At 41.1% G+C, this 15,621-nt stretch overlaps 1 protein-coding gene across 3 annotated transcripts in view; it reads right to left on the bottom strand.

Moving 5' to 3' along the window:
• Positions 1-15,621, bottom strand: part of TSPAN4 (tetraspanin 4) — a 437,882-nt gene that overhangs the window by 61,398 nt on the left and 360,863 nt on the right. For all 3 annotated transcript variants that reach the window (XM_070957398.1, XM_070957396.1, XM_070957397.1), the window contains exon 3: positions 6,164-6,238. In XM_070957398.1, the coding sequence (XP_070813499.1) occupies positions 6,164-6,238 (75 nt within the window). The remainder of the gene's footprint in view (positions 1-6,163; positions 6,239-15,621) is intronic.

The raw sequence follows: 15,621 nt of genomic DNA, 5'->3' as shown, positions 1-15,621 counted from the left end.
ATGATTAGCAAACTAAAGTTGTTTCCTGCAGCTTGTTACAAGCTGCGTTCTTTCTTAAATAAGCTAAGGGCGTAGCCAATTAGCCCCAAGCCTTACTCTCGAGGAGACCTCCTCCTGAGGAACCACTCCTGCCTTTTGGCAGCTCTGTGTGCCCATGCATTGAGAAGAGGCTCCTCCTCTTCACTTAAAGGAGCCTCTGGAGGTTCTGAAGGCCCTGACTGAATCCTTGCTTCTGGCACCACATCTTCTTCAGCCTCCTCACTGTCCGACTCAAGCACCGGCTGCTGGCGCATCATCACACTAGCCTCCTTGTCGTTGGGACCAGCAATAATCCGTGCAGGCCGCTGGGGGGCCACAACACTCATGTCAACCCTGAGCTACAAATTTTCTCCTTTATTATTTCCATCCTTTATATTTTATGGTTCTATGATTTTAATTTCTTAATATCAGAGGAACAGTGGCATCCTAACCAATAAAGAGTTCACCTTAACTCAACTCATACTCATTGAACATTATTATTCATTAATAACATGAATAGATCCTGTTATCATATTCTCAAAAAGGAAGATAATTCTTAAATTAAGATAATCCTCCCAAGAGTGAACAATAAATGTTATAAACCCACTAAAACCTCCTAGGTGATGTTTTCTAAATCTGTCAACCTAGGATTGCTGATTCTGGCTGAACACACCATCTGTTCTTCAACAAATGCATGCTTAAAACATGTATTTATCTCCAGATATTTAATGTGTATACATAGAAACCTACCTAGCCACACTACAAAATAATGGCTGGCCAAAACAAAAAATATTTATTAACTGATTCCTTATCTACAAATATCAACCAATCGTTTTCACAGTTGAGTCAAGGAAAGAGAGAGAAATAAAATTGGATGGAATTGAGGCAAGACAAGGAAGGAAAGCAAAGGGACAGAAGTCTTACGACAATGTCAACTTTAGCAGATAATTTAGCTCCACTAAACACAGGCAAATCTTCAGGCTAATGTCTAAAATCATCCAAACTTTTTTAAAATGGTATCTTCAGCCCCTTGCAACTTTGCCCATCTGGGAAAAGATCCTATCCAGGAAGGGAAATGCTTGAATGGCATCAACATATTTCCTATTTGGTATGCTTAGTAAACTTCAGTCAGAATTTGCTTACATTGCACAGTTTGAATAATTATTGATTTTGATCATTTTGATCATACCTGGAAAAAAACATCTTTACCTATAGAGAGCCAAATAGTACGTAATAGAATCAGGACTGTTGAAACATTAACGGGATTTAAGGAAGAATGGTCATTTTATCATAGTCTTACTAAGCCATGATAATGAAAAATGTCACCATGATTTAAATTCCATTTTAATCCTGACCAGAGGAGGTTCATATTATGTTACTTTAACTGGTGCTAATCCTTTAGAATACTCCCTTCTCCATATCTAATCCAATTGGACTTACATAGAGTTCTGTATTTTTCCTCTTTCTGTAATTTTTATTGCTAGTAATTAACAGTGGATTATTTGTCCAACTTCTAAACCTGCTGCTATATGAAATCTAAAAGCAAGCCTAGCAATAGCATTTAGACTTATATACCACTTTACAGTGCTTTACAGCGCTCTCTAAGCAGTTTACAGAGTCAGCATATTGCCCCCAACAATCTGGGTGCTCATTTTACCTCAGAAGGATGAAAGACTAATCAACCTTGAGCCTGGTGAGATTTGAACTGCAGGCAGCGGGCAGTCAGCAGAAGTAACCTGCAGTACTGCACTCTAACCACTGCGCCACCATGGCCTAGAAGTCTAAGGAAGGAGACATCTGCCAAGGATGAGTGACAGGAGCCAAACTTGCAATCCTTTTTTGTTAATTACCTCTCTACTGTTTTTTTATATTATCCTGATTTGCCAGGACAGTATTTTATTCTGTTCTAATCCTTTATTGGACTTCCAATCTACTAAGCTTATTTTCACTTTTTAAATTCTGAAGCCACAAGTTGGGCCAATAATATGTATAATTCTCACAATACAGCTACCTTCCCATTACTTTTGACCTTTTGGGTTGTGTGTTTTTTAAATCCTAGAATTGTGTTTCCCAGTTTGCAGCACCAAAGTTCTTTTTATAAATCAGATGAAGAAAGGGAAAAATCTGAATAAACCTATCTGTTGGAGAATGATAAACAATGTTACAAAAGCAAGTAAATCTGGGCTTTATTATTGCCTTTGGGAAAACTTCCATAATGAAAATATAAACACAGATGTTAAAAGTGGAAAGGCGGAATAAGTTATTACTGGTGTATTATTTAGAGAGTTAAGATTATGTATTTCTAAATGCATTGTTACTCTGAAAATATAGTGCTCATACTTGCCCTCAGGCAAGTCTGAGGTAGTTATCTTAAAATAACATGTGAGTTGCTCTTTCTGGAAGAACAATGCATTTATAGCAAGGCAGAGAATTTGTCACCCTCCAGATAGAACTGGAATAGATTCCAGTTGTCCCTATCTGCCACGCTGGGTGTGGCAGATGGTGGAGAGGACTACACCATCTATGCCAGTGATGGCTAACCTTTTCCGGACCAAGTGCCCAAAGCGCACCCCCCCCTGCATGCGACCCATCCCCCGTGCATGCACAGCAGAGACCGGAAAACCAGCTGGCCAGTGGGAGACGTGCACGCATGCGCAGCAGAGCTGAACTGGGGCGACGGCTCGCGTGCCATCAGAGTGGGAGCTGCATGCCACCTCTAGCACACGTGATATAGGTTTGCCATCACGGATCTATGCTATTCAGGTAGTCTTTAACCACAACTGCGATCAAAACCTCCATCACTAAATGATGTGATCCATAAGTGAGTTGTGCCTGACTTTACAACTTACTTTGTTGTGGTCATTAAACGAATCACCAGAGTCATTAAGCAAATCTAGCTTCCCTCATTAACCTTCCTTGTTGGAAGCCCCCTGGCAAAATTGCAAATGGTGAACACCTGATTTTGGGATGCTGCAACTGTCATAAATACATCACAGGTTGCCAAGTGCCCAAAGTTTGATCATGTAACCATGGGGATGTTGTGATGGTCATAAGTGTGAGGACCTGTCATAAGTCACTTTTTTTCAGCACCATAACTTTGAACAGTCATTAAATGAATGGTTATAAGTCAAGGACTATTAGTATACCCGTATACCTCCAGAAAGTATATCTTCACCTAGTAGACCTCCACTCAATCCTCAAGAAAGCCAGCAATGATGGGTGAAAATTAAGATGAAGAGAAATAGAAATGGGGATACCAAGAAACAGTTGAATCAGGCAGGCATATATGGGGGTAATCTTTAATTTGACCAGCAGCACAATTTGAAACTTGGAGGACTTGAACAGGGAGCAACTTGGAGATGGCAAAGGATGATTAAACAATCTTGACCCATGGAGGGGAGGAGAGGAGAGGAGAGGGGAGGGGAAGGGAGGGGAGGGGAAGGGAGGGGTGGGGAGGGGATGGGATGGGAGAGGAGCTTCTTAGGAATTGGGTAGGGCTCTGTTTCACAAATAAGGAATATGGAAGATTTAGAGAAGACAGTGGAAAGCAACTACGGTATAATGGCACAACCTTTCTCAACTTAGTCCCATCTAAATGAAGTCAAACTAAACTTGGTTTGTGGAGATTATGGAAAATCAAATACTTAATTTTCGTCAATATTTCAAGTTGACTGCTGCTTTCTGAGGCAGGATGAAAATTTATTTTGTCCATAATCATAAGGGAAAGCTCTGGAAAATAATCAAATTGAATGCAGTGACCTAAGAGAAATATTAATTATTTTTATCATTAGATCAGAGGCAGCATGCAGATGGTGTGTGCATGAAGCCCCATCTTAATTCCTAGTACTTCCAGTTAATGGATTTTTTGTACAAGAGAACTATCTGTGACACAGAAGAGCTGAGCATTGTGAGAGCAGCAAGTAAACTGGACATTGATCTGATTCAGTGTCAAACTCAAGTTCTTGCTTTCAAAGTAACAAATACATAACTCAGAAAAGTTTCCAATAAAAAAAGAAAATATTGATGTGAGTGGATTAGTTTTTTTTTCCTGTGTTCCATTCCTGCAGCTTCAGGAGCGTGTTTTATTTATATTGGAGAATGCAAAAAGGAGAATACAAAAATTTGCCATCAATTCATTTAGGGAAAAAAGCCCTAAATACATTTAAACAACTTCATACCACAAAATAGTTGTAATTTGTTTATAGTGTGTGACTGATCTGGTTAAGCACCTCTGCGTACTCTCCCTTCTACCAATGGGGCAACAATCTACATTGCAATGGCCTTTGTTTCATGCCATCAAATATCCTAAAGACCAGTGATTCTCAAACATTTTCACCTCAGAAACCCCTTTACGTTCTTAAAATGATTGAGGGCCCCAAAGAATCCAAAGTTTATGTGAGTTATATCTACCAATAGGTAATGTAGTAGGAATTAAAACTGAGAAAAGTTAAAATATTTATTTGACTTCATGAACCCACTGAAAGGACCTTGGGGCCTTCTCCCCATCAGTCAGAAACTAGACTTCCCCCATTCTTTCCTACCAGTTGAAAAAAAAAAATTGGATGAGAAATGAAAAAGTCTTCAAAGAAAAAAACAACAAAGAAAATCCAGCTATCTTTTGGAAAGCACTTTGGGTAAGTTTCTCTTCTTAAGGGGCTGCAATTAATTCATAAGCCTTCAGAACAGATGAAGTTAAAACGATTACCGACATCATAAATTATCTTCCATACAAGTTGATTTAGTATTTCCTGTTGGTACAAAGTTAATTTTTTGGAACATTATTGCCCATTATCTTAAAGGATATGAGGGTAATGTATTGTAACAAACAATTCTGGCTTTTTCATAACTGACATTGAATTTCAGCAGCAAAATTATCCATTTTGAATGGGGAGGATGGAATCATCAATATTTTCCAACCTAATCTGCTTAAAGAAGAGGAATATAAAAATCAATACATGAAATTTAAATGTTATTATCCTATCGCTCACCAGATAAAGATAGTTGATAGCCTATTTCCTTTTGTTTCTTAATATAAGCTGCTTCTCTTTGGAGCTTGTTATGAGATGTGGAACTTAAGTACCGGTACTTACTGTCTACGGAAATTCTCAGTCATCTAGGTCATGGTTGTCCCAAAGGTGCTTTTTCAAGAGGCAATTGGACTTTCTGATTTTTCTTTGAAGACATTTCGCTTCTCATCCAAGAAGCTTCTTCAGCTTTGACTGGATGGTAGGGAAACATCCTCAAAGAAAAACCAGAAAGTCCAGTTGCCTCTTGAAAAAACACCTGTGGGTTAAGTGGTTACTGAAACTCTGATTTTGGCAGGTGGTGAAAGGGGGGAATTTTAGTTTCTATGCATGGGCTGGGAAAGGGAAGTGAAAAGAAAGAGCAGATGGCTTAAAAAGAAACACATAGGGAAGGAAATAGTGTTTAAGACTTACCATGACAGTTTTGGAAAACTCTGTTCTTTTTAGCTCTGTAAATAGGAGAAGTTTAAGGAACACGGTGGCACTCCTCTTCTCAGGAATGCCATCAGAGCAGACTTCTCTGTTGAATGCTAGCAAGTATTATCAGCACTACCAAGTAACTTACACATTGTCAAGCTTTATTTGTGCCTATTGCATCTAATTCATTAACTTCGTATTTCTTAATTTAGATCTACAACATCTTTTCTGATTTGCCATCTCTGAGACATGTGAAGACTGTAATTCCAGAATTCCTTAGCTGAGATTATGCAGCCCTCTAATCTATGGAAAACGCTAGTTTTACTATGGCCAATTTGGGACTTTCAGCACATTTGTTTCTCATAATGAACTTCTTAATGTGATGATTATTATCTGCTTTTTAGTGCATGAGTTTTCATCAGTTTTTCCTCATTAAACTGCTCCATATTTAAATAGTGGCTGTGTTGTCAATGTGCTTGACCTTGAAAGGAAAGCAAACTCGAAAGAGGGGAAAAGGAAGAGGGAGCCCAGAGCATTAAATATTTAGGCATTCAGAGAACATGATTCCTGAAAGGCAGGGAGGTGGTAGAGTCTGGGAAAACATGACCTGCATGCCAAGGGAAAGGCTTCATGACTTACTGATGAAGGGAGAGGCATTTGCTGAAAGGAACAGAAGACAGTGAAAACAAATTCTTTTGACGTACCTTGTCGGTGTAGACGAAGAAAAGAATCACCACCGTGAGCTCCAGCACAAAGATAATTAACAGCATGATAAAAAACTGTCAAGAGAAGAGGGAGAGGGAGAGAAACAAAAGTCCAGAAACATCAAAATCTGGTTTGTTTTCCTGACACCGAGCAACATATAAATCCATATACAAATGGACTGGGTTCATGGCTAGCTTTGGTTGGGGAGAAAAACCTGTATCTGTGTAGTACTGCTTTAAATGCACGTTGAGAATCCACTACTTGGATGTTCTTCCACATAGGAAAACTAGCTTGACAAAGAGAAAGCTAGAGTACAGCTTTTTCTCTTGCCACACCACATTATAAGTGGAGAGAACACTTTTAAACACAGTAGCATCCAAATGATTTGATCCTTACATGTAGGCTGAAATGGTGTATCTAGATAACTTCAGTGAGAACTTGGATGAAGTTATCTAGATGCAGATCAGCATTCCCCTATCTAGTGTGTTTCCTCCTGACGTGTAAGGACTATAACCCCCAGAGTTCCCAGCAAGCATGGTAGCCATACTGATTAGTAATAGCAAAGCGTTCAGATTGCTTCGTAGTGCTTTACAGCCCTCTCTAAGCAGTTTACAGTGTCAGCATATTTATTTATTTATTTATTTATTATTTATTTATTATTCAAATTTTTATACCGCCCTTCTCCTTTCGGACTCAGGGCGGTGAACAGCCAAAATAAAAACATCTATACATAACATCACAGTTAAAAATAAAGTTAAAATAATTTATACATTTGGCCCGTAATTTAAAACTTGTCAATTTAAAATCAATATTAAAATTTTAAAACTAACCCTAAAATCAAGACAGACCGGCTAACTGAAAAAAATAAGTTTTTAGGGCCCGACGAAAAGTCCGGAGGTCGGAGATCACTCGTATCTCTGGGGGTAGATTGTTCCATAGGGTAGGTACCACCACAGAGAAGGCTCTCTTCCTGGGGGTCGCCAGCCGGCATTGTCTGGCCGACGGCACCCTGAGGAGGCCCTCTCTGTGGGAGCGAACCGGCCGGTGGGAGGCTATTGGTGGCAGAAGGCGGTCCCGTAAGTACCCTGGCCCTAAGCCATGGAGCGTTTTAAAGGTGATCACCAACACCTTGAAGCGCACCCGGAAGTCCACCAGAAGCCAATGCAGCTCATGCAGGAGAGGAGTCACATGGGAGCGCCCCGTCGCTCCCATAATCCCCCACGCGGCCGCATTCTGCACCAGTTGGAGCCTCCGGGTGTACCCCAAGGGGAGCCCCATGTAGAGAGCGTTACAATAGTCCAGACGAGAAGTGACGAGGGCTTGAGTGACCGTGCGTAGGGAGTCCCGGTCCAGAAAGGGGCGCAACTGGCGTATCAGGCGAACCTGACAAAAAGCCCCCCTGGCCACGGCTGTCATATGCCCTTCTAAAGACAGCCGCGCATCCAGGAGGACACCCAAGTTGTGGGCCCTCTCCGTGGGGGCCAATGATTCGCCCCCAATAACCAGCGATGACGTCAGCTGGCTATACCGGGACGCCGGCAGCCACAGCCACTCGGTCTTGGAAGGGTTGAGTCGAAGCCTGTTTCTCCCCATCCAGACCCGCACAGCCTCCAGGCACTGGGACATCACTTCCAAGGCATCATTGGGATGGTCTGGGGTGGAAATGTACAGCTGAGTATCATCAGCGTACTGAAGGAACTCCACCCCAAAACCACAGATGATCTCACCCAGCGGCTTCACATAAATGTTGAACAGGAGGGGCGAGAGGACCGACCCTTGCGGCACCCCACAAACAAGGCGCCTTGGGGTCGACCGCTGCCCCCCTGTCAACATGGATTGCAACCGGTCGGAGAGATAGGAGGAGAACCACCACAAAATGGTGCCCCCTACTCCCAGTCCCTCCAGCCGGCGCAACAAGATACCATGGTCGATGGTATCAAAAGCCCCCAACAATCTGGGTCCTCATTTTATTGACCTCAGAAGAATGAAAGGCTGAGTCAATCTTGTGCCGATCAGGATCGAATTCCAGACTGTGGGCAGAGTTAGCCTGCAATACTAGTTTCTAACCACTGCACCGCCATTGTTCTTCAAATTACCTTAGATAATTTCTTAAGATAACAAACATGCAGTGAAAGACATGTGGTGAAAACTCCCTAAAACATAAGATAGTTTAAAATATGCATATGATATTGAAATAAGCCTAAAACTATGTTAATTAATCAAGAGACAAGATCAGATATTAAAAACTTAGCTATGTGTATCATTCTGCTGATTTTTATTTTTTTTTTTTTTTTGGTAATGAAAAACAATCTCAGATGACTTTGAGCTAAATGGATGAGCCAAGTAATTTTCTAACCCAAAAGAATTTCCTTTATTTACTGAATTTATATTTTTCCTTTCCACTAACAATTCTGCAACACACGTAACACTTATGCCTCCAGCAATTTTTCTGCTTAAAATCATTATACATGTTGTTCTTTTTCCCCTCCAGGGCAAAAGGTATTTCAAGAAAACAGCTACAGGATGGCACTTAGTGACAAAATAGATTAAGAAAGAATTAAGCACCCTTGCGTCTGTTTTTTTACCACACTGCTTTGTAGGATGTGGGAGTTTATTTTTTAAAAAAGAAGTCAACGTAAAGATATAAACAAGTGTGCAGTATCTAGGAATGGGGAGAAAATTGTTTAGATCATTAATTCATATTATCATGGCATATAAATATATCATCCCCAAATATATATGTTAACCAGAAAACAGTAAGAGATTTATACTTGACCTAGTCCTACTTCTGGAATACCATTTTCCATTCAAAATTTGCACAGAAAAATGTACCCGTTACAGAAAATGAGCACAAAAAATGGATTTATATTGGAAGAAATCACAAAATGTATATCCTGTTTCCCCCATTTTGTTTTAATCAGTTTAAATTTCAGCTAAGAAGACGTTATAATTGCTAGTATTTAGTTCCCTGTAAGAATTGTATAGTCCTTTAGCTTCACAATAATGAACTATTGAATCCCGTTACATGTTTACATATCATATCTCTATTTTATAAATCATATGCACCTTGAAATCAGTTTAACTGTAGCTTTTTACTTCCCTGTGAGTTTAACAGTGGTAGAAAATCAATAGCTTGTCAATATTTGTTGAATTACAACTTCCAGCATCCCCACCCAACAATGAGCAATGGTAGAAACTGTAGTTCAGCAACAGAATCCAATCCCCACTCTAAAAGTCTCCGGAGAAGGGCGGCATATAAATCAAAATTAAAAAAAAAAAAAAAAAAGATTTCACGGAGTTGAGCAAAATCTTCCTTCCAGTTTGTTTCAAAGCCTTTCTAAAATGCTTTACAAATTGAAGCAAGCTGGATTATTTCTCTGACAATATAGCCAAAACTGACTTCCAGAATAAAAGACAGAATACATTTAAACAGCAGTGATAATAGATGGTGATGAAGTAGAACAGACTGTGATACCCTGATTGCTCCTAGGGACCAATAGTTCTGCAAATGTGACACTTGTGGATCACCAGTTGCCTATTTGCTTTAGATTCCATTTAAAGTATTATGTTTTATTTTCACTCTGAAGGGTTAACCAGAGGTGGTATTCAGCCAGTTCGGACAGGTTCACCTGAACCAGTAGGTGGGCCTGCCCACCCACCCTGGCTCTATGCCATCCTATTGAGGCATTTTTTTGAGGCTAGGTGCCAGAGGTGGGTTTTAGCAGGTTCTGACCAATAGTGGAAGCAGAAATTTTGAGAAGTTCAGAGAACCAGTAGTAAAAATTCTGACTGGCCCCACCACCATCTATTCTCTGCCTCCCAAGTCCCGCTGATTGGGAGGAAATGGGGATTTTGCAGTAACCTTCCCCTGGAGTGGGGTGGGAATGGAGATTTTACAGTATCCCTCCCCTGCCACGCCCACCAATCCATGCCACACCCACCAAGACACACCCACCGAACTGGTAGTAAACATTTTTGAAACTCTGGGCGCAGGCATGGAAGGTGCGCACACCAGCAAAGTGCATGCGCAGAAGACCGGGCGCATGCATGGACATGCACGCGCTCACATTTGCAAACTGGTAGGGAAAGTAAGTGAATATCACCCTGGTTAAGACCAACAAGCAGCAACAACCAACAAGCTGAATTGAGTTTAGGTGCACTGCTCCTCTTGTTTGTTTTCATATGCCCTTGATTAAGAAAATAGTTTTTTTTCCCCCATTCATGTTCAGGCTGCTAACAGCTTTTACAAATTTATTTGGTTAGCTTGAATATGACTGCTTAATGCTTTAAATATTTAATAGTAAGTGCAGAGTTGGGTTTTTCTAAAAAGATATATATTTTAATGTAAATGTGGCCTGAGGCAATATCTATTTGTCTCTCCATCTGAAAGTTTGTAAAAATCCCTTCCTTACCTGGTTTGGTTTCTCCATCCATCACCTGCTCTCAACTCTCCTTCTCTAAGTCTCTAAGATGGTGACTACCACAATTTCATGAATGAAAGTTGACTTGAACCTGGATTGCCCTGCTTTTATACTAACATCAATCACTGCACCATGCTGGCTCTCACTATTTGGTGTGCCACGTCTGTGATATGTTACTTTCTCTCTCCTCTTCTTCCTCCTCTCCCTCCATACATTTGTTTACTAAAATTAGACTGAAAATGCAATGCAGAGAATAACTAAATCCATCAGAGTAGGATATATTGTAGGAATAGGGGTGACAGAACCTGGGGATGGAGTCAAAAGAGAGATGAGCCTAGAATCCCTATGTAGCCACAATCCGATTAAGTCCAACCTCCCTTGAATTTCGTGGCCCTTTATTTAACTTCAAACAGGTGCTAACTGTTGGTTGAGAATATTCCTATGCACAGGCTGTTTAGCAATAAATCAATTTAATTGGATCTTCAAGTGTGGACCTGGTCTTTCATGCCTGACAATATGGAATAAGGAAACAGTATGGGAAAATGACACTCTGTTATTTACAGCTTTAATTTCTCCCTTAGGTAATTCAAGTAATAGAAGGGTAACAAAATGGATAGACTTTTTTCTTCATTCCATTCAGCAACAGAAATAGATATGGGGAAAGGCGAGTTAATCAGATTCTTAATTTAGCTTTAAAGAATCTGAAGGAATTTCATGTTTGTCTGTAGAAATTCTGAGTCATCCAGGTCATGTTTGTCCCAAAGGTGCTTTTTCAGGAGGCAACGGGACTTCCTTATATTTTTCTTTGAAGATGTTTCGCTTCTCATCCAAGAAGCTTCTTCAGCTCTGACTGGATGGTGGAGAATGGAAGGATTTATATTCCTTGCAGACAGCTGGTCATTTGCCTCCTTTTTGAGGGTCACTGAAGCACTTGGAGGTTTATCTGTGTTCACAGGGTCACCTTAGTAGAAACCATTAGCACTACTCAGGTGACCCTGAGGACACAGATAAACCTCCAAGTGCTTCAATGATCCTCAAAAAGGAGGCAAAGGACCAGCTGTCTGCAAGAAATACAAATCCTTCCATTCTCCACCATCCAGTCAGAGCTGAAGAAGCTTCTTGGATGAGAAGTGAAACATCTTCAAAAGAAAAAACAAGAAAGTCCAGTTGCCTCCTGAAAAAGCACCTTTGGGACAATTTCATATTTGGTTTTCCCTTAGTCCTGTTCATACAGGAATAGCCCTCAGCCAATCACAGTTCTGCTGGAAACACTTTCTCTAAGCCACTATTCCAATATTTCTGCTCACTCCTGATAGGCAAGTGTCAAGTATTTGCAAGCCATTGGCACATATATCATACAGACACTAGTGGAGGCAGAAAGTGCCCCCACCCCTATGTGGAGAGGAGGGGCTTACACTGAGTATAAAACCCCCTCTAACCTTTCCACCAAGCGCTCTCTTTTACGTTTGTTCTCCATGAGACATGATCTTTGATAAGGGTAGTCACACACGCTGTGTGCCCCCTATCCTAATGGATATTAAGACAGCCTTTGTACATAGTTAATATGTTTTGTTATATGAATAAATACATTTATCACATTTATTCATGCATCTGCCTTTGGACTCTTCTATGCTCCTGGGTGTTTCTACGATCCCAATTTCCACAGAATGGTAGCAGAGGGAATGGTAGCAGAACTCCACTCCAGGAGCTGTTGAAAAGGTGAGATGCCCTCCAAAATAACCTGTGAGAGAAGCTCCCCTGTTGTGACCAGAGGCCTTCAACGGAGGAGAACTTCACAGCAGCCCCAGTCTGAATCAACGATGGAAAACATTGAAGGGGGTTTCCATCCAGCTACACCCTGGCAGCCAGAGGCCACCCAGATGCAGCAAGAGATCCCAGGGGCTGAGCCAAGCGATGCTGGAGAAGACTTCTTCAGCACTGACGAAGAGGGGGCAGAAGGACCAGATGAAAGCCTGGACAGGCAAGTGGCTGAGATGTCAGAAGAGGAGTGCCGAGCAGCGCTCGCCTCCCTCCTGAAGACAAGGGCAGCAGCCAGAAAGAGGCCTGAGGAAGCAGCACCAGAGATGCCTGCCATCCCGGTAAGGACTCCCCTGCCTGATCTCTCCAAGATGGCGCCTGCCGCAAGTATTATATTTGCCAGGACCCTACAAAAAAAGTTCACTCTAAAGTCTTTAGGATATGTGGACAAGTACCTAGGCGTACAAATCATCACTACACCAAAAGGTTTTGCTCTCTCCCAAAAGGAAAAGATAGAGGAACTCTTGGTGAAATGTAAAATGGAAGATAGCAAGCCAACGGCTATCCCAATGCAGACCGACTATTATGGATTGGCACACAAGGATAGCCCAGAGTTCCAAAATAATACTCTATTTAGGTCAGTGATCGGCTCATTACTATATATAAGTAACTGGAGCCGTCCAGATATTGCCCTAACCGTAAACCTGCTATCTAGACAAGTGGAACATCCTACCCAGTTCCACTGGTTGGCCATTAAAAAGCTATTAAGGTATCTCAAGACCACAGCAGATTACGTGCTTCGCTTGGAACCTGAGAATAGAGACAAGGCCCAATTAAAATGCTTCGCGGATGCGGACTGGGCCGGAGATACCAAGACACGTAGGAGTACTTCGGGCTTCTTGGTACTATTAAATGAGGCACCCATCCATTGGCATGTGGGGCAACAGAAATTTGTTTCGTGCTCCACCGCTGAGGCCGAATATGCATGCTTATCAGAGGCAGGGAACGATCTGATATGGTTTGATGCCTTAATTTCTAGCATCTGGACACCACCGACTTTGCCCATCCAAATTATAGAAGACAACACCGGGGCCATAGGCATTGCCAAAGCCTATGCGGTGGGAAAAAGGTCCAGACATATTGATATCCGCTATCAAAATGTTAGGCAACTAGTAGAGATGGGGTTTATATCTTTATCACATTGTCAGACCAAATATCAAACAGCTGATATTTTCACAAAACCTCTACCAGCAGATAGGCACAAAGATCTGTGTAAAAAGTTATGTCTCACAGGGTAAAATCTGTTGTGCATTGCATTTGTATGTTTGCATGCCATTGGCTCGCAAGGAGGGGAACTGTCAAGTATTTGCAAGCCATTGGCACATATATCATACAGACACTAGTGGAGGCAGAAAGTGCCCCCACCCCTATGTGGAGAGGAGGGGCTTACACTGAGTATAAAACCCCCTCTAACCTTTCCACCAAGCACTCTCTTTTACGTTTGTTCTCCATGAGACATGATCTTTGATAAGGGTAGTCACACACGCTGTGTGCCTCCTATCCTAATGGATATTAAGACAGCCTTTGTACATAGTTAATATGTTTTGTTATATGAATAAATACATTTATCACATTTATTCATGCATCTGCCTTTGGACTCTTCTATGCTCCTGGGTGTTTCTACGATCCCAATTTCCACAGCAAGTCACTTTATTTCCATAAAAATAATATTGGAATACTTCAGTGGTGGGTTTCCACAGGTTCTGACCAGTTCTGGAAAATAGGTAGCAGAAATTTTGAGTAGTTCAGAGAACTGGTAAATACCACCTCTGATTGACCCCACCCCATCTATTCTCCGCTTCCCGAGTCCCAGCTGATCGGGAGGAAATGGGGATTTTGCGGTAACCTTCCCCTGGATCGGGGAGGGAATGGAGATTTTACAGTATCCTTCCCCTGCCACGCCCACCAAGCCACGCCCACCAAGCCACACCCACAGAACCGGTAGTAAAAAAATTTGAAACCCACCACTTCTATTGGAATACTTGTATTGGAAAGAAAAGATGAATCTTTTTAAGGCCTCCCTTAATTATAATGCTGCACCAAAGCATCTTTTTCAAAATTCAGCTAACACCCTTGTAACGTGCATTCCTCAACCCATCAAAACTAATCCAAGAATTAGTTGGTGATTGCTGTCTTCACCCTTCCTGATTAACCATGAGTTGATCAGATTTAACCAGATGGATTTGACTAGATCTGATTTACAATAGCATGCTTCCACCTGGTTTACCTTCATTGGAGCCATTCAACAGAGACTACCAGATCCATCGCCAAAAGAGATGCATTATTAGTTTGCAATCTTATTCTTCAAGCTTATTGTGAAGCAATTCCCATGGATTTCAATGAAATAACTCCTCAGTTGAAATATCTTCCTCCTATGTTTTATAACTTCATAGATTTATTAGGGAAAGTGTTTCAGAATTCTGCATAAGAATATGCCTCTTGTCCATCTAGCTTAGCATTATTCTCATTGGCTGGCAATAATTCTGCTGGGCTTTAGAATAAAATCTCTCCAAGTCATATACAGAGACGCTGAGGATGAAATCAGGATCTTTTCTGCATGCAGTGCTGGAAAGAAGGAAGGAATTGGTCTGCTTGATTTCTTTATATCTCTTTTGTGTCCACATTTTTGACAATAATTGCAGCATACTTGCAATTATTGTGAGAAAACCATCATCATGGACAGAAATAAATAAAGATACAAATGTACAAAGATATTTAAATTGATTATTAATGAAAAATAGCTTACTGATTCAACTGTGCCAGTTGGTAAAGGGGATAAAATACAATCAACTGCATATGAAATTTTCTCCATATGCATAAATTGCTAGAACTGAAGTCAATCCAATTTCAAATAAACTTTTTATCTAACAGATTGACAGTACATTTGATTATATCTATCAATCTATAGAATTGCTGAGATGAGTGGCATATAAATTTAATAAATAAATAATTAATTAAACAAACAAACAAATATTTATACTGCATTCCTAATATTATAACAACAGAATTCCTTGTATTTAGGAAGGCAAGATTGCTATTGAGGACCTACACTCCAAGCATGCCAAGGTGCAACACCTGCAATCGTGTGGGACATGCCACCCAGGATTGTCCCCAACGAGTTCCAGCTCCCATCACGTACCAGCCCAGAGGAACAGACTCCAGAGGCAGAGGCAGAGGCGGAAGACAAGGTCGTCATGGTCCCCGGCGTGATCCACAAA

The sequence above is a fragment of the Pituophis catenifer genome, unplaced genomic scaffold (genome assembly GCF_029215685.1).
Source record: "Pituophis catenifer annectens isolate HBS135680 unplaced genomic scaffold, rPitCat1.0.hap2 SCAF_1, whole genome shotgun sequence".
Lineage (NCBI taxonomy): Eukaryota > Metazoa > Chordata > Lepidosauria > Squamata > Colubridae > Pituophis > Pituophis catenifer.
The sequence above is the reverse complement of the archived record's forward strand: the minus strand, read 5'-3'. Positions and strand labels throughout refer to the sequence as shown.